This window comes from Ascidia mentula, chromosome 7, assembly GCF_947561715.1.
Source record: "Ascidia mentula chromosome 7, kaAscMent1.1, whole genome shotgun sequence".
NCBI classification, from domain to species: domain Eukaryota; kingdom Metazoa; phylum Chordata; class Ascidiacea; order Phlebobranchia; family Ascidiidae; genus Ascidia; species Ascidia mentula.
In genome coordinates, this window is record NC_138572.1 from 8,627,969 (window position 1) to 8,647,761 (window position 19,793).

Genomic DNA, 19,793 nt, shown 5'->3' on the forward strand with positions numbered 1-19,793 from the left:
GTGTTTTCTGTGATCTACACAAAAACTCCTAACTAAGGACAGTAGTCAGAAACCATACTCATATGCAGGAGAGTAAAAATGTGTCGTTTTTAGCTGTTTTCAAAGTTGAAACCTCTGTCTGTACCAGTTTCGTACAATAGTGATGTCACGATGATGAATGCGCCAGCCAACCAAGGCACAACAAACAAGTATACAGGTTTCTGTACACGTAATCAGAAAAATACTATGAACTTCTTTGTTATCACAGGAAAATACCTTTTACATGTAACAAATGCTTGTAGGCCTCCCATTTAGGGTTGTCTGCAGACCCATAGTACACAGACAAAAGTGCATTTTACTGAAATCGCCATTTCGTGGTTTGTGTTTTTTTCCTACACTATCACAGCATGCTGAACAGCACACCTTGAACCACTGTGGGAAAACAGAACCTCAGAAAAACAATGTTTCTGGAGATCTCCATGGATTACATAAAGAAATTAACCAGGTATTATGTAAGATCTGCATTAGTTTGATGTACACTATGGGGCCTACTGTCTGTGTAGTTTTTATCTATATAGCTGTATATGCTGACATGTGTGTTTTTAGATACTCAACTCACAGCCGAAAACATTACGGAAAATGTGCTGTTATTATTTTGATGGAAAGGGTAAAAGTATTCGTCCAAGAATAGTGTTTTTGGTATCGCGTGCTTTCAACTACCACAACTTTAATGAAAGGTTTACTATTGTTTTTATACTGCTATTAAATTCTTAGTTTCATTAATAAAATATTTTTTTAGTTTTGTGTCGGAAAATCAAAGAAAGGTGGCCATTATTTCTGAAATGATTCATGTTGGTAGTTTAATTCATGATGATGTTGTTGATTTTTCTGATGTACGGCGTGGAAAGATGTCGGTTAATTCCATTTGCGGTGATAGAAATGTGAGGTTAATATTTTTTTTTATATACTACATATATATATATATTTGTAGAACTCATATTTTCATTTTTAAGACTCTTTTTGTAAATATAACCTACTATTTTTTTTAAAAAACAGGCTCTAATGGCAGGAAATTTTGTTGTATCAAATGCATCTCGTTTGTTATCAAGCATAGGCAACACTAATGTTACTGTAACTATTTCCCAAGTAATAGAAGACATAGTTAGAGGTATGTGCATATCATATTCATCGTTTACTGAAATAATTTAAGTGAATTTGTTTATCAGGTGAATTTATGCAACAAGACAACCAAAGCACTTTCAATCACTATTTAAAAAAGACGTACAAAAAGACTGCAAGCCTCATTGCTAACTGTTGCAAAGCTGTAAGTTTCTATGTGAAAAAAATTCAAAACATTTAGTGCAAAAAAACCCTCAATTTTTTGTGTCATTTGCCAGTAAACACATTTTTTAAGGCAATGTGTTTAAATATTGCATAATATTGTGATACAAATTAAAGACAATTTTAGGCTGTCCAGTTGTCATCAGAGGCTGAAGCAGAAAAAGCGTTTGAGTTTGGAAGAAACCTAGGCATCGCCTTCCAGCTTGTTGATGACGTGTTAGATTTTGTGTCTACCTCCGAAACTTTAGGCAAACCCACTGCAGTTGATCTCAAGTTGGGGTTAGCAACGGCGCCTGTACTATTTGCCAGTGAAAAGGTGGAAAAAACTTGTTTGCTATCTAACATGATTATGGAATGTTGTTGAATTAAAAAACTTCTAAATGTAAAAAGTTGGAAAGTTTGAAAAAAAGCACCATGTGTTGTGTATTTTCTCGGTATATTTTTTTGGGGAAGAAACATGAAATTTCATGGTGAAATTGTGGAGACTGTAACATAGCAACATGTGTTTATGGTATTTGAACTTTGAAATTCTTTTTCCCATAGCATTCGAAGTTACAAGACATGATTGCCCGAAGATTTAACCATCAAGGAGATGTTGCGGAAGCTCTTAAGCTTGTTGCGGATGTAAGACGCACGTTTATGTGAATCACTCAAAATTATCTTTTTGCTTACTTCTGTGCTCTGTTCAGAGCGGAGCTATCGAAGAAACACGTCTACTTGCATATCACTACTGTCAAGATGCGATACGTGCTTTGGAAACTCTCACTTCGTCGCCTGAAAAAGACGCTTTAATAAAGGTTACAGATTTGGTGGTCAACCGTACGAAATGACCTATGGTGATCACTGTTAAAACGTATAGGAACCAACGTGGGCTATATGCACTTTTGTGACTTGCACTGGTCCCTGTTTTAAATCCACCCGAGCTGTAACTTAGCCGTCAAATAACTGCGAAACTGCTTCCCAGCAAATCTTTACCAGTTTCAATATTTTTTGTTCTCGTTTTGTACGTGCCAATAAAATGGGCTATTTTGTGCCTTACATTTTAGTGCAAAACATGAACGTTTTTATCCACAATTAAGAAGATCTTCACCACACGACAGGAAAGTGTTATGGCTAAAAATAAAATACTATTGATGTTTTACAAGATCAGTGAAATTAGTCATTTGGTTTGCAGGGCGGTTGTATTGTTGAGTAAATTCATGCAAATGGTATCTTATAAGCACGTTCGGTTATCGGTAATAGCCTGTATTGCGTAACGTCATGCTGAAGATCCAAATAAAAATTACATAACTTTATAAAGAAAGAAAGAAAATGTCGTGAAATGAATACAGGAATCAGCCTGTGCAGGTTAGAGTTGACCGCCTGATCTGTCTTTGTAGGCTACATAGTACGTATCAGTATAATCCTAGAACTCAAAAAGACTAACAAAACGATCAGCCTTAGTGTATGTGATTTCTGCTTCAACAAAATAAGACCCCATACACCGACGCTGATTGTTTAATTTTTTGAGTTCTCGGTGAAACTTGGGTGATTTTTTTATCGACAGCAGATGGAATTGTGAGAAGTATAGTGCAAATAAATTATGTTTTGTAATTTATAAATTACCAATTTTTTTTGAAACTCAAGTGTCGTTACAGTGAAACGTATGTAGGCCTATACCCTTTCCCATTGGAAATTCCCGCTGTACTGTATTTTCCGAACAAACCCGTTGTGTAAAACTATTACCATGCTTTCGCTAAGCATCAAGACAGGATTACCACCCTGCGCAGGCCCTTTATATTTTGTGATCTCAGCTCTTGTATTTTGATCATAAGTCTTGGCTGCGATGTCAGTGAACCTATTTTGTGTAACGCACAGAACAACACCGTTATGTAAGAGTGGTTTTCAATCCTGTATAGCCATAGCGGATCACTTTTATAAAAGCATGACAAGTCTGCGGACATCTGCTAAAATTTACCTGGGGTTTTTGTGACGAGCTAAGGTTTTTACATTTAATTAAGCGTAAAAATGAGCGTGACGTAAGTGTTGAACATCCAAAACTATTGTTTAAAAATAAACAAAAAACGTCCAAGCGGAAAAAGAACAAAAATATGTAAACTCATAAAACACAACTGTCACTGATTATTCGTGGACCACACCCAAAACACCCCATGGGCCTCCAGGTTGTGAACCACTGTTTTAGAAGGAAACTCCACGGACACAAGTCGGTTTTAATTTCAGTCAGACAGCTTGAAAACGTGATTTTGCAATATTTGAAGACACAGCTTTTGGGAAAATTAGCACCTTCTGAATATAATACTGGACACAGTACAGACACAAGCACGGGTAAAATAGAAGCGACAATATATGATCAATTAGAAGCGAAACAGCATACACAGTCCAAACTTCTTCCATGCACGCAAGTCAAGTATGTGCATTCTGCGTGGGGCTCTAAACAAAAATTGAGAAAATTAAAACTGCCAATTCAAACATTATGGCTCGATAATTACTTTCTAAATGTACAGTTACCTCGTATTTAGGGGGCGGCCCCACAGTTGTCGGTTGCTGGGCCTGTAAAAAATTTTTAAAATACATGGCTGAAGTATAACGTAGATAATTTATTTTTTACATAACTGTGTTTAAAACGTCTGCGTAATTTTATTATCCTTGCAGCGTACAACGTCTTTAAATAACTAATACGTACTTGAACTTGTGGATGATTTGCATTTCCTATTTCCTGTTGTGGGAATAGCTGAACTGGAGTGTAATATGCAGTTGTTCCCTGTTTTACAACAAAATTATTAAGTAATGCGATATTTTATCTATTCAAATGTTTTATAAAATGTAAGTTCACAGTAGCGAATCTAGAATAAATATGGGGTTCGCATATTATTGACTTGAGGGCTAAATACGCATTGGAAATGATATTTACGGTTGAAATTTCTTTCGGACAATTACTGAGCATGTTCAGCTTTAATACTGAGTAGCGCATTGCGGTAGTTAACGCGACACAGAATTAAACTTTCGTCCGCGAAAACATAGCACTTATAGTTGCCATATATATTTTTAACTATTGTATAACAAAATTGCATCAGAATTGTATAACCGACAAGGCCGTGGTTTTCAAAAACGCTTGATGGTGACGGGTTATTGACCAACGGGCGAACAAACAATTGTTTCAAAAGTGGTCATCGCGGCGAGAATGCAGCCAGCGCGACCGAAACAAAAAAAACTGCGTGATGATCACGCTGGTCTTGCTTATCATATCACCTACTTTGGTCTTAACTTGTGAACAGCATGTTATAGAACAACAGTATGAAGAGTGTACAATAGATGTAATCAATGCTATTGAACCACATGTCGACAAAATGATGTGACAAGCCAAACTGCTGTTCTGTAAAACATGAAGTTTATTTCTTACAAAACTTAAACTCGTAAGGTTAACTGGACATCACCAAGCGAACTTGTGAGAAAATGCCTGTGCATTATTTTTTTTCCATTAACCTACATACTATATATATATATATATATATGTATATAAATAAACCAACTGACGGTAATCAGAAACACTTTGTTTCATTTCCTATCGGCTAATTGCTGTTGTGGGTTCTGAGACAGTGCCACATCAGGGGCTAGATTCTGTCCAATTTAGAGGTCCAGTATTTTAATACATATACATATATGTATATTTATGTATGTACAACTGAAGAGGGGCAGATATTGCAATTTACATGCCGTTTTTTTTAAGGGAACTAAAGTGTTGTTATACCTCCACTTGCCCAGGACTTTCAATAGATTGAATAGTTACTGCTGCTGGAATAGACAAAGCAAGTAAAGCAGCTCCAGCAAGAGCAGCAAAAATAGACAACACCATCCCTCCAATAACCTTATATTCATATGTAATGTATTAAATATACACACAATAAACATGGATTTCATAATGCATGAAGTGTTTTACCGGACAAGTGTTGCAAGTTCTTCCAGATATAACACCAAGCATTCCAGCAAGAATAAACTGAAACAAATTGTTGTTTTTTTGGAATGTTATTAAGGGCTGTTATTTCCACTTAAGACTTACAAAAACTCCACACCATATTCCTGTAGCAACTGCATCCCATGTATAAACAGAATAATACATTGAATCCAAAGTAATGGCTATGATTCCACACACAATGGATACCAAACCAACCAAAATCTCAAAAACCTATGAACAAAGTTGTACAAAATTTTAGCCTATAGTAGCATTTTATTTCAAACAACTTACCCCCAAGACTGTAAACACTTTAGAAGGTTTCTTTGCATTGTCCGATGTATTTATTGGTTGAATCAAAACAAGTTGTGTCGGCCCTGTAGACAAGCTACAGTTTGGTAGCGAGATTATTTGCTGCACTGCATCGTGTGGTGATAGATTCATTGTAGTTGGCGTAGCCGGTAGCTTGACGGCTTTTTATCAAATTTCGAGCACGATCTCCTTTTCATCACATAAGCCTACTCAAGAAACGTTTCTGAATGAGCGACGTCCTAAAAAAGCAGCATCCAATGTACACAAGGTTGCCCTTGCGTCAGACAAGAACCGGCACTCTCATGCCAATGTAAGTAAACATTGTTTACATGAATTGCAGTGAGGCATGACTGGTCACGTGACGACAAATAATTATTAAAGCAGAACGAATGAAATTGGAAACAAAACATTCATGTGTTGTATATTTTAAAATTGTTGCATTGCGATCTTATGTTACTTTTATTACATTTAAGCTGATGCGTATTTGTTTATTTATACAATTGCTTGCAAACATGTTTACTATGACCAGTGGAGCGCCGAGCCCGCCTACATCCGGGACGGTATTTTGAAATCTAAATACGCTATTTGCACCGAAGTTGATCAGTTTCCAAAAAAGCGCGGCATTTGTATCACTGGTTTGTTTGTTTACGCGCACAGCAAGAGTTTTGCGAAAAGTGAGTGTATTTTTTCTGTGTTTTGTAAAGATGTTTGCGGACGTTTTCAGCTTTAAGGCCTGTTGTAAACTATCTCTATTGGCTCGCAAAAGTTTATGCTTAGTATAGCGGCTAAACTGAACTTAAGCCTATGTTTTTGTAATTGGCCTATTTTTTGAAATTTTTTTTTGAATTTTTGAAGGTTATAACATTTAAAACTAGAATAATGGGTGGGTAACAGAGTTGTGACCGAAGATATATTGCTTTAAACGGAAAATTCTGTTGCCAACTTCAAGTGACTATGAAGTTGCGCAAAAAGAATACTGGAAATACTTCCATGTCTGATGTTTCAACCAAAGCAACCAAAGCAACCAAACGCAAACTTCAAGCCAGCCAAGGAAGTGTAGGTTTTATATTTTTTTATACAGTGCCTTATTTATTTCGAGAGCTTATATAGTTCTCACACCTGTGGTTTATTCTTGTAAAATATCATATTTACAAAAAAGTAACTTTTGTGGGTTGGTTTGACCTGTTTATTTGTAGGATGAACAACAACCTCCTTTGACTCCAACAAGTATTTTGACGTCAATTAAAAGATTTATTGTGGGATCTAATGAGAAAGGGGTAATAAACAATTGCAAAACACTTCACTTATGCTAATTTTTGCACAATTGACATGTAAACAGTTCCTTCTCAATTGAAGTGAAGTTGGGAAGTGGTTGTGTGGTCGTTTGTGTTGTAATAACCAATATTATTTATAGCATATTGGACTGTAGCTCATCCTCGTTCTATAATACATTTGTTGACGCAGGAGGAAAGGACCCCGCAACTGCAAAGAGCTGACAGAATTAAGAGGAGAAGGCAATGCACGTTTTCCGATGACAATGAAACCTTTATTCATTCATGTACGGAAAAAGTTCCTGCCAAAACTGCGTAAGCTTAATTTGTTGCTTTGTAAAAGTTTCTTTTCATGTATACACGATACCTTGTTACTTTCATTTGCTTCATTCCTGCATTTAGCAGAATGTGTCAAATATCTCACTGAAAGTGTGCAGTGCAAGATACAAAACTTTTTACAGGTCTCAAAGGCAGATAACACCAGTGGAGACTAAAAACGAACCTAAACCAGCTACCAACAAGGGAAAGAGAAGAAGGGGTAAATAGGTTTTATGTATAAGTGTTTATACAACTAAAATAAACTAGATATAATTATTGTAAGTAGCTTTGCGTTAACAGTATGTATTTAATTGTATCATGTAACTTACATGCTCTAAACACTTGCAATTTCCAGGGAGAAGCAGGCGAAAAAAATTGACTACCAAAAAGTCATTACTGGGAAGCATATTCTCTCCAGTATACAAGTACTTTGGACAGCCCAGTGGTAAGAAATACAGGAGTCTTCTTATCATTTAATACCATTTTATGCATATAATAGTTATTTTACTTTTAATTTTATGACATACAAAAAAAAATTGGTGAAGTTGTCTGCTCTTGTATTTGACCCTGACATGGGAAGCTGTTTGATTTTCATTATTAGGTCCGAGTGGCTTGCTCACATGCTTAGGTGCTTAACCCCTGGTTTAACTACACGGTAATTGTAAATCTTTTGGACAACTGGAAACAATAAAGCACACCCCAAATCTTTTGGTTTAACCATAATACATGATGTCTTCTGGATTGTTTTTAATGTGTGTTCTTGTCAGATGAGGAGGGAAGCAGTAGTGAGTCATCTACATCAACGGAGGATCATTCTTTGAAACTGGAAGACCAAGTAGCCGAAATCTCTTCTACCACTGATGACCTGTGTAATAGTCCTGCAAGTGATCAGATTGAAGTTACTTTTGATGGTAAGTGATGAGTTTTAACATCTGACAATGGGATTTTTGCCACTAAATAACAAAACTGATATCAAAGCTTACCTTTGAAAAGCCTATATATATATTATAAGTATTATACCATTTGGACTTTTTTTTTGATATTTTATGATTGTTTGGGTTGTTGGTGGTGGACTCTTTACATCGGAAGTATAACATCACTAAGAAAGCCTTGGGGATAGTTAATAGTTACTAAAAACAAGTAACTACATATAAAATGCATTAATGCAGTATATAAATATATCTACAGTGCTTGGAACTTCGTTAGGTATATAATGATTAATTGTATGCAAGAAATATATACACCTATAATTCACCTAAAAAAATACAATACAGTGCTTTTTTACAGTATAATGGGCCTGATAGGTCGAAAACTGTATCTAGCTCACAGTGTTTTTGTGTTTTTAAGAATCAATAACCTTGACTCCATTTGCTTCACCCCTGCCCGATGCACCAGCTGTAGCAACTGAAGCAGAGTCGACAGAACAGGACAGTGATGCCACATCTTCATCAGTCGACATCGGAAGAGAAGATGAATGGGAGGTTTTCGACCCTTTTTATTTCATCAAGCATTTGCCTCCATTAACTAAAGAGCAGCGCTGTAGGCAGCCAGGTAGAACATGTTCCTTTTTTGTACTAAAATTTGGTAGGAGGTGTGACAGAGGTGTTAACTGTTTTGCACGAACGAGGTTTTGTAATTATTCCACTCCAATTTTAACAAAAATGTAAAAATGAACTTAACAGACATGTGGACGAAAGAGTCTTGTCACTCTATCATAGTTGTACATGCAAAAAAAATCACAAAAACTTTCTGTAACTTGTTCATTTTTTTAGCACTTCCACTGAAAACAAGAAGTTCACCAGAATTTTCTCTTGTGCTGGACTTGGATGAAACCTTAGTTCACTGCAGCTTAAATGAACTTGAAGATGCAGATCTTACATTTCCTGTCTTATTTCAGGACGTAGTTTATCAGGTAAGACATATATATATAACAAGTTGGATTGTTTGCTGTGTTATCAACAATTATTTTCAGTATGGAAAAGCCTTGTGCCATTTTCTTAATAAAAGTAACAAAATAATTACACAATGCATTCATAGCATTCATGACCATTTTAATGCCATTACAGTTGCTCTTGTAATTACAGTTTTGTGCCAGGTAAAATGCCTAAAGAACAAGCCACAATAATGTGGTTATGGCTGGGATACGAGTGTATGTCACACATCTGTATTGCGAAATATATTTTTATGTACTAATGTACAGGTTTTTCTGTTGCTTGTATGTGTCTAACCTCAAGCTTTTACAGGTATTTGTTCGAACAAGGCCAAATTACAGGGAGTTTTTGGAAAGAATGTCGAAATTTTATGAGGTAAAGCTTTACAATGGTTTGATATAATGACTTCTTAAAACAATGACATTTTTGTATAATCCCCCATGAAAAGCTAAAGTCTTGCAATCAATTTACAAATAGCTATTTTTAGTCTAAACTACATTGATTACTTTAATTTGTGCATTGAACATGTAACAATGCTAATTCTAAATCTCAACGTGTTTGCAGATCATTTTGTTCACTGCCTCGAAAAAGGTTTATGCTGACAAGTTGTTAAACATGTTGGACGGAGGCAGACAGTTTGTAAAGTAAGTCCTTGTTGTCATTCTTAGATTACACCCATTCTAGTAACCTGTGAAGTATCTTGCATGGTTACATACTTACATACTTATTATACCTTTGTTGCTGGTGCACTGTTTTGGACAGATTGACTAATGAAAAACTTTATTTGCATGACCTTTCGCGAGCTTATCTCTTCAGGTGCTGCAAAAAGCTTTTGCTGATAAAGTAAGATTAAGCCTGCAAAAGCTTGCACAAAAAAGTTTTTCGTATGTCAGTCTGTACAAAACAGTGCACCAGCAATTACTTAAGTTATAGACCCGAGTCTGACATTGGTGCAGAATACGACGTTTTTGGGGGGACTGTAGTTTGGAGGTTATGTAACAATTAGTTTTGTATTATTTGGTGTTAAAAATCAACTGATAGTGACCCAAATTTACTGATCGTTATTTTCTTTTTTAGGCACCGTCTATTCCGTGAGCACTGTGTTTGTGTCCAGGGCAACTATATTAAAGATTTGAACATTCTTGGAAGGGATCTCAGCAAAACTATTATAGTAGATAACTCTCCACAGGCATTTGCCTATCAGGTACTCCACCTAATCTACTTTGCTTACTTAGTAATCATGATGATATCAACTCTGCTTGCATGTTTCTGCTGTATTTTTCAAAACATCAGTGCAGTAGAAGTGGGAACAAAACTGATGAATTAAATATGGGTCATAATTTTTGTTGTGTGTAAATGTTGATAATAAACTTTTTTCGCACTTTGTAAAAAAATTAAAAAAAATTGTTTTATAGTTAAAGTAGATAAAAAAGTTTTTCGAATTGATTTTGTGCATAGAGGAATTGTTTATATAAAGCAACTCTGGTTTTGTGTATGGTGGTTGTAGAAAACGGCATTGTCAAGGCATCAACCTTTAAAGCTAGAAAACTTTGTATTTACTTGCTTATTAGCACAAAATTCTGTTACTATAAGTTGTCAAATTTAGTTTTTTGCTGCAAATATAATCTGGATTATGATCCACATACAAAAAATATTTTTAATTTAAATACGTTTTGTTTAGCTTTCCAATGGCATTCCAATAGAAAGTTGGTTTTCCGACAAGGACGACTGTGAACTTCTCAAGTTGATTCCCTTCCTGGAGTTTCTGGCCTCACAAGTAAGTGTTCTGTTTCTTTTTCTCTTTCCTTCGAGAAAAAAATGGTTATTTTTCCACTCTACAAGTACAAAATTAAGCAGTTGCATACAATAAGACCTTCAAAAATTCCGTAAATATTAGAGCATTTTATTTTTTTGGACTTGAGATTGTAAATATAAAAGCTTTTGAAATATACGAACTATTTATTTTCAAGTTGTAATCAATATGATATGTGTTGAGGCCTTGGAAAACAAATCTGTTACATTTCAGTTCATCATATACTGGCAATATGCACTTCTTTGTGTTGTTATTTGATAGTGCTATTCTTACTGCCAGGCGTTGTAATTTTAAAGAACTGTCCTTCTCATAATCTTATACCAAAAAAACAGTTCAAATTGTCATTTTATATTTTGAAAACACTATCAAGCAGTAAATTGATTTAGTAGTGACACCAACACTTTAACCTTGCCCAATCAGCAAAACCATTTATTTATTTATTTGTGACCGGTATGACATCCTTCGAATGGTATGTGGGTTGGGCACTTGAACTCAGCAAAGGCATTTTAGACACATTTATTTTTTTCCAGAATGGTGATGTGCGCCCCCTGCTGGAAAAAAAGTACCAGATGTACGATCTCCTTCCCAGTGACGAGTAGTGATTTTTGCTGACACATGCTTTCCTTGCAAAATGCCATTTGTCCTGTCAATGAAAATACAGCTTTTAGTACTCCTTTTGAAAAAAATCATTGCCAAACGATGACTGTGTACATATTTATACATATACTTATATCTGTGTTTTGCCACTGCTGCAAGAATCGCGTTCATCATCATTGTCGTTTTTGATCGCCGCTGGTGGGCGCCAGAGCGGCATTGTATTTCTTTTGCTTTCCGTTTTAATTTTGTCTTGAACTGGAGACACGACGTCGTTTTTGAGTTCATTTTGTGTGTTTGTTGGTTGGTTCAGCTGCAAAGTTCACTGCCAATAATGTGGTTAGTCCGTCCTTTCTCGTACAACTTAACCAAGCATTTTTACCGGGGTCATATTTTACTTGTGTTTTTAGTTTGCCGTCACGTTGGTCTCCCGCTGGTATGGCAAACAAAACCCATTTTATTTAAAATTTTCCAAGTTTTTGTTTCAAAAACGCATTTGCCCATCACCCACATACCATTTCAAAGCATTTTCCCATTGATTGTGTAAACTTTCTGCTTTAAAGAGTGGGTGGCTTATGTTCTGTGGTTATTTTATGTTGAACCGCAGACGAAGGCTTTGTGTTTTAAGGCCTATTTGTTACACTTGAAATGCAGTTCAGTTTCCCGCTTGCTTTTTTGTATTTCTATGGGCGATATTCACGTGCATTTTACATACGGATTTTTTACTATAATTTTTATATAATGCTAAACTATTTAAAACGGCGTCGGGTTCGTTACAGCCATTGGTAATGGAACCAATGGCATCAACAACACTTGGAGTAGAGTAATGATTTTAAAAGCGCGAATTTCTAGAAAAGTTTATGTTCGTTTTACGAGAAGAATAAACATTGTTTGTAAATACCCATATCACAGTTGTGCATATATGTATGTGTGGGAATATCAGAGCTCGGTAATTATATCAACGGAAATAAGTTGTAGCGTGTTTGCTTTATTCTGCGTCACAGATTTTTATGGGTGTTTACAATGTAAAACCCCCAGTTCCTGCCTACGTTTGTCTTGGTGTAATGATACGAGCCTGGAAATCATTCATAACTTGCGGCATGTTTGTTTAGCTTCTGCCACGAATAATTTTAAAGCATAGAAATAGGGGGGAAATGGTCATGACTACGGTAAAGACGTCTAAATGCGAGTATAAGTCCTATATATTGCGTCCATTTTTCCAAGTAGAACTTTACACAGGAGTCGTATGTCAGCTGTGTTCGCCTCTTCAATAAGCGAGCGAAATACCGGGGCAACACTTGCGGTCAGCTCCGCACCTTTATGTCCCCTCCTATGGACGGATTAGCAATGAAAACGGACTCACAATTAATTTCACGCTCCCGCGCCCAAGCGCCAACAGCAAATAACATGTTTGCTCAGCAGATGGATGAGTTTGCTTTCGGATCGTCAAGGTAAGAGCGTTCTGTACTAAGCAAACATCGGCGCCCGTAGCTACGGTATGGGAGAGATAACAAAATCGTGGTTTACCTCACGAATACACGTTCAAATGCGCTTATATTTGCCGTAGCGATGCGATCCATCGTCAGATAGCGCTTCGCTCTGCCCTGCGATGCGGTAATAGGATAATTAATGGCCGTTGAGTATTCTATTCCTTGGCTATCTCGCCAACTTCAGTTGAACGGCGATCCAGGGTTGACGAAAACTACACAGAGCGATGGATCGAAGTCCGCGCGGAGCATTCCAGGTGATGGAGAACCGGTGAAAACTTTTGTACTTTTCGTTCGTCTTCCAAACTGGAAAAAGGAAGGTATGTTGACTGTTTTTACACAAATTTGCTCGTTGATTGCACGAATCGTCATAAATTAACATGTTTTGGACATTGTTTGAAAAATACTTTTTGGGTCTATGAAAATATTTAATCCACATTTTTATTTAATTTTTTGCCTTTAAATAGTTAAAATGATTGATTAGTGATCTTGGTTTTCACAATATATCATATGTAACATTTTGTTACATTGTAATGCATATTGTATTCAATTTATCATTTATATAATTGTTATATTTGTCAATATTGTTCAATATTTTATTTTTCATGATTTTTAACTTGATTTCAGTATTTATGTGGACCTTCAAACAATAGACTAAAATATTTAAAACAAAGTATTCATAAATTTCATATGTATATGATATTTGGTAATGTAATGTTATAAATTACTGAAACTAGTAACACTTTATTGGAATTTTCAGTAAATCATATAAAATAAATGTCTGAACAATGCACAATTTATTTTAATAAAAATTTGCTCTTCTTGAAACAAGTATTTATTTCAAAATATTTTAATAAAATTTACTATTTTTTATGATAGCACAAGTAATATGCACTCTACACAAAGTCAAAGACTTCACAGAAGTATTCCAAGTTAAACAACTACTGGAGCTATCAGCGGGAATACCAGCTCATGCAGCAACATTGCACATGCCAGATGGCACACTAATCCCAGATGACATACCACTAATACTTGGAAAGAATGTTAGCAATGGTTACACAATGCAGTAAGTTTTTTCCATAGATTTTGCAACATGTTGATTTGTTTAAAATTTTACTAATACTGTATATATTATTCACCCATTTTGTTGTATGTCCCTTTAAGTAAAACAAAACTAGAAAATAAAATGGCATAAACACTTACAAAAGGGCCTCTAGACAAGAGGTGATTGTGGATCGGATTACAGCCAGTTGTGCTGGGAGACATTGAATTGTGATCTAACACACCATGTGCAATTGTTGTTTTTTTAGCATGAAATCATCTCTACATTGGGAACCAGTATTAAAAGCCACATGGAGAGGAAATTTGGTTGGCCTGATGCAATTAATTAAATCTTCTGATGGACAAAACCACGATATGTATCTTGAAAAATGTTGCACTGCACTTTTTCTTGCTGCCTCCAAAGGAGATGTGAATATCTGCAAAGAGCTAATTAAAAAAGGTTAAAAATGTTTGTTAACTGATTAGGAATTATACTTCCTGCTTCGTTCACTTTAATTCATTAGTTTTTGATATCCCCTTGTAATTTTTTTCCTTTTAAGATACCATTGATAAAAATTAGTATAAATTTTTGTAATTTTCTTTTTGACATGTTAAACATTGTCTTGTTCTGATCTATTTTTAGATACAAATCCCAATTATACCACTGTGTTTGGTAACAATTTTCTTCATTCTGCTGCTTTTAAGGGAAATCTTCAAGTTCTACAGTTATTGGTTGCTGGTGGAGCCAATGTTCGGTAAGAATATTTTCCTAGTCACTTTTGTGAATGTTTGTGCTTTCAAAAAACCCTTTTATTTAAATTATTAAGTTAATTATGCAATATTTTATAAAGTGTGTATGAAATTTGAATGCTTTTTTACTCTTGTCAGCATTTAACAAATATAAATATATTTACAAAAATTATTTATAAAAATCAGTCTTGCTTGAAATAAAATCCATGCTAAATAAATTTTTTAGTTTCATATGTTTTTTTTTTCAAAATATCTGTGTTTGTAGCTCCAGAAACATTCAAGGGCATTCTGCGATGGATGTAGCAGTGGCAACTGGATTTGTTGAGTGTGCAAAATGGCTTTGGCTGCATCAGTGGTCGATAACAATTACCAAGTCATCATCAGAAGAGTCCCCAAAAGTAAATGACATGACATCGCCACCAAAGAAATTTGACTCTGAATCAACACCCTATAGACTAAGTTTCAAGAAAGAGAAAGGTCAACTTGTTAAACCAGGAACCCTGCACCATAGCAAAGCACAACGTCCAAGACCCAAAACTGCCCCAGCAAGAAAACCAAGACAAAGGCCTATTTCATCTTACCCAGGTCCAAGAAAAGATGAACAAAATTTCTACCCATTTTTGGCCCCAGAAATCACCTCTTCCTTGAAAAGGGAGAAATCAATTCCATCCATTCATGAATGTCGATCATCTAGTTTTCTAAATGTTGGTGTACTGGGCAAGATCAACCCACTCCATAGTTATGAAGACCATTTTCACCCAAGGTTTTTAAAAGAAGGTTAGTTACATAAACATATTTGCTCAGTGAAAAAACATGTTTTATGCATTGTAGCAAAAAACTAATTAGGCTATATCAAATATCTTGTATGTAATGATGCATGTATTTTGAAATATATTGTTTAGTGTCCAGTGCCAGTGAGCCTGCTTCTAATGTCAAGAAAGAGGCTTCACAGTCAAACATTGACAAAACCAACCCAGGCAAACATGAACAAACAAATTTTAAACATGTTCTCTCAAATCTCCATGGCAGCAGGTGATATTGTGTTTGTAAATATATACACATAAACACATAGGAACAGTATTTACTGATTTGCTCATAATTCTGAGAATGAAGAAACTGATGATGGCATAAGTTCCTGCTAAATGTTTTTTTTTAAACATGATAATGTTGACAATAGTATGGGCCAGTATATATATATACATATATCGTATATAACACAGTAATGTTTTATGCAATATCACGATTGACAGGATCATCCAACTGCACATGTCCTTACTTGGTGATCACAGCTATTGTATCTTGGCTTCATAGACTGTAAACCTATATTGCATATATATATAAATATATTTTTGCAGCATATATGTGTTTGTTGCTTCAGTGACAGATCCACCTCTTCACCACAAAAAATCACTCCGATCGAGGTCATAAGGCGGGAAGCAATTGTTAGTGTTGCTCAGCAGACTTCAAATATGAATGGGGTGCTATCTGTTGAAAGAGAACCCCATGTGTATGTGATATTCTGAAGTTTCTTGAAGTTTTATTCACACATTTACTGATCTAATTTTTTTATGCTAATTTAGGAATCTGCATGACATTTTATTGGAGTCGAAAAGCAATTTGAAAACTGATAAAATAGCCACAGTTAAGCAAATCCAACCCAGTCTTGTGCAAACGAAACCCAAACAACATCATGATCTGATGACCAACGATACAAACAGTATCCAACTGACAACTCATAATAAAAAGTATATTTTGCCATATTTAATACTCCATTATAATCATGTCACTTTACACAATTTATTTTGAAGCTTGGTAAACAAAGCTGGTAAAACGTTTAAACTCACCATTTATGGCTAGATTACGTTATTTTTTTACAAATTTTCGTTGTTAGTTACCCCGCATCATTGGAATCAGAAAAAGATAAACCTGATGAAAAACCTTTGGAGAGGAATGTGCAACGAGTGCTAAAGTCAAATCACAAACAACCCAATTTCCAAGAAAAACAGAAACGCATTGAGGAAAATGAAATAAAAAAGTAAAGCAATATAAAGCACACTGCTGCAGGCAAAAGGTTTGGCAAAGGTTTTACATGTTGTAATTTGATTTTTAGGAAACAAGCCCTGAAAGAAAAAAATGACAAAGCTTACAGTGAATGGTTGGCAACAAAGCAAAGAGAGACAATTACTAAAAGAAAATCAGAAATTCTAAACTCTGCACAAGAATACAAGTTGGAAAGCCAGGTTTGGCATGTTTTTTAATTCTATTTGATTTAATTTGAAAATTTTAATTTTTAATTTCTTTGTAGCAAATTGAAAAACCAAAACCTGTTTATTCCTGGGGCATTACCTTTGAAGAATGGCTAAAATCTAAGTCAGAGACACAAAAACCTGGGCTGTCCCATGCAGGTAATTATTGCTTAAAAATAATATGTACGAAAACACAACATCTAATTGTTGCTGATTTGTTGTCAAGAAAATGATGACCAAAAGCGAATCAGGAAAAAACCTAGCCTTGGAAAATCATTTGATGATTGGATTAGTGACAAAAATAAGCAAGCTTCATCAAGTCAAAATGTTGCTGTAAAAAAAACAATGGAAGATGAGAAATTGTAAGTGCAACTTTTTAAATAAAGCCCACAAACACTTTACAATATTTTTTGTGTGGGAGTTCCTCAAAATGTCCAACAATGTCCATAAAACCTTAGGGTGACAATTATTAAGTTAGTTCAAGTTCCTCACCCTTAAATAAAGTTGCAGCATTTTGTGGACAATTAGGTTTATGACTGTCTTAGACCTGGTTTCACAATTCATCAGGGTTTGTGGACCATCTGCCCAGTTTAGGAAATTCTATGAAGCAACACTAAAAATTTTGATGACCCTTTTCTTGGTGGTGTCCCTATACAAAATAAATCTTATTGTTGAAAGCATTATTTCTGTCCAGTGGACCCTTGATAAGTCACTGTAGACCCTTAGTGGTCAATTGACCCCCATTTGGGAAAACCTAGTCTTTGAGTAATCTATCCACACAATTTATCTGTAATACATTGTATCAGAGTGGAAATGAGAAAGCAGAAGTTTGACAAGTGGGTGTCGAGAAAATCAGAAGCTGCAAGAAAAGAGAGGAGAAAAACAGAACAACTGGAGCAAGAGAAGCTGGAAGAGATGCAAAAAGATTATGCCCAGTGGAAATCTAAAGCAAGGGTTATGTCTTTCGAAGAGTGGAGGAAGAGAAAATTAAATGAAAGACGGTATTATTTTAAATTATATACAATAAGCCGTATCAGTCTTGTGAATTAATTCTGGGAATCATTTCCCATTCTGTTTAATATAAACAAGATAGCCCATACAATGCTAGAGAACTTCATACAAACGTTTCGATTGTTTTCTACACTCATTTACAATACAAATGAAGGCGAACTGGCAAAACGCTACAGTGAAGTTGCGAAGTTATAGAAAAAGGCGGGGAATTAAATAAGCGCAATTGTTAAGAATAGAGCCGAACGGAGTTGCCTGTGGTAGTGATAAAAGAAAGGCAAAAACAAATTAAAGGAACTGTGCACGATAAAAAATTAAAAAACATTGTAATCCACGGTTTATATGTTGAAACAATCGAAATGTTTGCATGAAGTTCTCTAGCATTGTATGGGCTATCTTGTTTATATTAAAGATTTTTTTGACAGATTTCAGCCTGAAACAAAAGTTTCTAAGATGGTGTATCAGTCTTATGTCACTAATCTGTTTATTTCCAGGGTGTTGGCACAATTAAAAAAGACTGATTTATTTTAAACAAAACTTTTGCTACTTTTGCTTACTTCATTGGGTGCAAATAGAGACAGTTGTAAATTGTTTTATAAAACAATGTATATAAAAAAAATTGAAAAATTAACAAAACTTTTAAACAAGTTTAACATGCTTCACAGCTCAGACATTGCAGTTTTGATTTTTGCTTTCAAACAGTTCTGATTTTTCTGTAATTGTATTATTTTTTTTAACAGGCTCAGCACCATTGATAATGCACAGCATGGTGAGGTGGAGTATGTTGCTGAATGGGTTTCACAAGAACGTCAGGAACTTGCTGAGCGAGCATTCAGACGGTGGTTGCTAAGAAAGCAAGCAACTGATCTGCAAAGAGCTCAACACGATCTACGAGAAGCAAAAAAGAAACGAAAAAAAGTAGAAGCTAAAATACAGCTTCGTCTGGAACGGCTGCGGGCACGAAAAGAAAGTAAGATAGAGTTATTAATTTTTGTTTGTTGTAAAAAATACAGTAATTTAAACATGAAATACATTGCAGTGAGGAGAACACAAAAACAACAGCATCAGAACCAGGAAAAGCAAGATGATGTGTCGTCAGATGAAGAAAATTTGGATACCCTCAATCATGAGCTAACAACCATTGACAACCAAATAAAAAATATGACTATTGAAATGAATGACAAAGTTGAAAGCCAAGAAAGTAATGAAGTAGCGACAGAAAAATCCTCAACGAATGGTAAACATTTTCTTCTAGTTGGAAAATAATGATTTAATAAATTAACTGAATTTCATGTGAAACTGCTTTAAATTTTGAAAATTATTGTTTTTTTTCTGTTTTTCAGATACAGTAACATTTGAACAGCAAGAAGAATCCATTACCAAGGAAGTTATAGTTCCCATGGAAACAACACCTGGTGACGAAAAACATGATATAGTTCAAATAACTTACTCCACGGTAATTAATGTGGAGACAAAACTAACTGAGAAGTCTATTGAAGAAAAAGCTGCGGATGAGGTTGATGACACCGTCCAGGCTGTGATTCAAAACCCAGTTTAATCTTGAATTTTTTGCATTTGCTTATTTTTCTTTGTCACTTCACTGTGCTATTTGTTCGTTATTTCACTGCAGTAGCTAATTTAATTACAGCATTTTGTCCACTGCAATAATTAGACTGCTTTAAAGTGCACTTTTTCGTTTTTAAATATTGCTGAGCAGTGTAGTTTGTTTTCATTGTTGATGTGTTACAAAACA

At 35.1% G+C, this 19,793-nt stretch overlaps 4 protein-coding genes across 6 annotated transcripts; 3 read left to right on the forward strand and 1 right to left on the reverse strand.

The window, feature by feature from the left end:
* Positions 1-34: 34 nt before the first annotated feature.
* On the forward strand, positions 35-2,333 carry LOC145908453 (all trans-polyprenyl-diphosphate synthase PDSS1-like). Of its 2 annotated transcripts, none has more exons than XM_082995736.1 (9): positions 35-188; positions 248-484; positions 586-716; positions 779-920; positions 1,036-1,147; positions 1,206-1,315; positions 1,448-1,636; positions 1,864-1,944; positions 2,010-2,333. In XM_082995736.1, the coding sequence occupies exons 2-9, from the start codon at positions 272-274 to the stop codon at positions 2,148-2,150; spliced, it is 1,119 nt and encodes a 372-aa protein (XP_082851862.1). In that variant the 5' UTR covers positions 35-188; positions 248-271; the 3' UTR covers positions 2,151-2,333. The 2 variants fall into 2 exon arrangements, with proteins under 2 accessions (XP_082851862.1, XP_082851861.1); XM_082995735.1 differs by having other exon boundaries at positions 1,206-1,303.
* A 992-nt stretch (positions 2,334-3,325) lies between these two features.
* Positions 3,326-5,879, reverse strand: LOC145908657 (uncharacterized). The gene is made up of 8 exons (XM_082995977.1): positions 5,564-5,879; positions 5,378-5,503; positions 5,258-5,314; positions 5,069-5,185; positions 4,574-4,693; positions 4,004-4,081; positions 3,829-3,870; positions 3,326-3,750 (listed from the first exon to the last, which is right to left on the reverse strand). The coding sequence occupies exons 1-8, from the start codon at positions 5,711-5,713 to the stop codon at positions 3,724-3,726; spliced, it is 717 nt and encodes a 238-aa protein (XP_082852103.1). The 5' UTR covers positions 5,714-5,879; the 3' UTR covers positions 3,326-3,723.
* Positions 5,880-6,439: 560 nt separating this feature from the next.
* On the forward strand, positions 6,440-12,414 carry LOC145908342 (CTD small phosphatase-like protein 2-B). 2 transcript variants are annotated; one of them, XM_082995603.1, is made up of 13 exons: positions 6,440-6,637; positions 6,778-6,858; positions 7,046-7,167; positions 7,314-7,390; positions 7,526-7,615; positions 7,938-8,081; positions 8,518-8,721; positions 8,943-9,082; positions 9,414-9,476; positions 9,666-9,745; positions 10,179-10,305; positions 10,783-10,878; positions 11,445-12,414. In XM_082995603.1, the coding sequence occupies exons 1-13, from the start codon at positions 6,536-6,538 to the stop codon at positions 11,511-11,513; spliced, it is 1,395 nt and encodes a 464-aa protein (XP_082851729.1). In that variant the 5' UTR covers positions 6,440-6,535; the 3' UTR covers positions 11,514-12,414. The 2 variants fall into 2 exon arrangements, with proteins under 2 accessions (XP_082851729.1, XP_082851730.1); XM_082995604.1 differs by lacking the exon at positions 6,778-6,858.
* Positions 12,415-13,137: 723 nt separating this feature from the next.
* Positions 13,138-19,694, forward strand: LOC145909493 (uncharacterized). Its single transcript, XM_082996883.1, has 16 exons — positions 13,138-13,315; positions 13,875-14,061; positions 14,306-14,496; positions 14,680-14,791; positions 15,052-15,563; positions 15,689-15,818; positions 16,165-16,293; positions 16,367-16,531; positions 16,678-16,821; positions 16,897-17,026; positions 17,092-17,191; positions 17,259-17,394; positions 17,839-18,033; positions 18,781-19,010; positions 19,080-19,277; positions 19,384-19,694. Exons 1-16 carry the CDS (start codon positions 13,138-13,140, stop codon positions 19,596-19,598), a joined length of 2,952 nt encoding a protein of 983 aa, XP_082853009.1. The 3' UTR covers positions 19,599-19,694.
* Positions 19,695-19,793: the final 99 nt, after the last annotated feature.

Bases quoted from the DNA above. Each gene is read 5' to 3' on its own strand.
- LOC145908453 (XM_082995736.1), top strand. From the start codon at position 272: ATGCTTGTAGGCCTCCCATTTAGGGTTGTCTGCAGACCCATAGTACAC. The intron at 1,316-1,447 runs GTGAAAAAAATT...AGACAATTTTAG, and splicing joins GCAAAGCTGTAAGTTTCTAT to GCTGTCCAGTTGTCATCAGA. The intron at 1,637-1,863 runs GTGGAAAAAACT...TTTTTCCCATAG, and splicing joins TACTATTTGCCAGTGAAAAG to CATTCGAAGTTACAAGACAT.
- LOC145908657 (XM_082995977.1), bottom strand. From the start codon at position 5,713: ATGAATCTATCACCACACGATGCAGTGCAGCAAATAATCTCGCTACCA. The intron at 4,694-5,068 runs GTATAACAACAC...CATGTTTTACAG, and splicing joins AAAGTCCTGGGCAAGTGGAG to AACAGCAGTTTGGCTTGTCA. The intron at 3,871-4,003 runs GTACGTATTAGT...AATTTTTTACAG, and splicing joins CAAATCATCCACAAGTTCAA to GCCCAGCAACCGACAACTGT.
- LOC145908342 (XM_082995603.1), top strand. From the start codon at position 6,536: ATGAAGTTGCGCAAAAAGAATACTGGAAATACTTCCATGTCTGATGTT. The intron at 6,859-7,045 runs GTAATAAACAAT...TTGTTGACGCAG, and splicing joins TGGGATCTAATGAGAAAGGG to GAGGAAAGGACCCCGCAACT. The intron at 8,082-8,517 runs GTAAGTGATGAG...TGTGTTTTTAAG, and splicing joins GATTGAAGTTACTTTTGATG to AATCAATAACCTTGACTCCA.
- LOC145909493 (XM_082996883.1), top strand. From the start codon at position 13,138: ATGGCCGTTGAGTATTCTATTCCTTGGCTATCTCGCCAACTTCAGTTG. The intron at 16,532-16,677 runs GTATATTTTGCC...TTTCGTTGTTAG, and splicing joins CTGACAACTCATAATAAAAA to TTACCCCGCATCATTGGAAT. The intron at 18,034-18,780 runs GTATTATTTTAA...TTTTTTTAACAG, and splicing joins AGAAAATTAAATGAAAGACG to GCTCAGCACCATTGATAATG.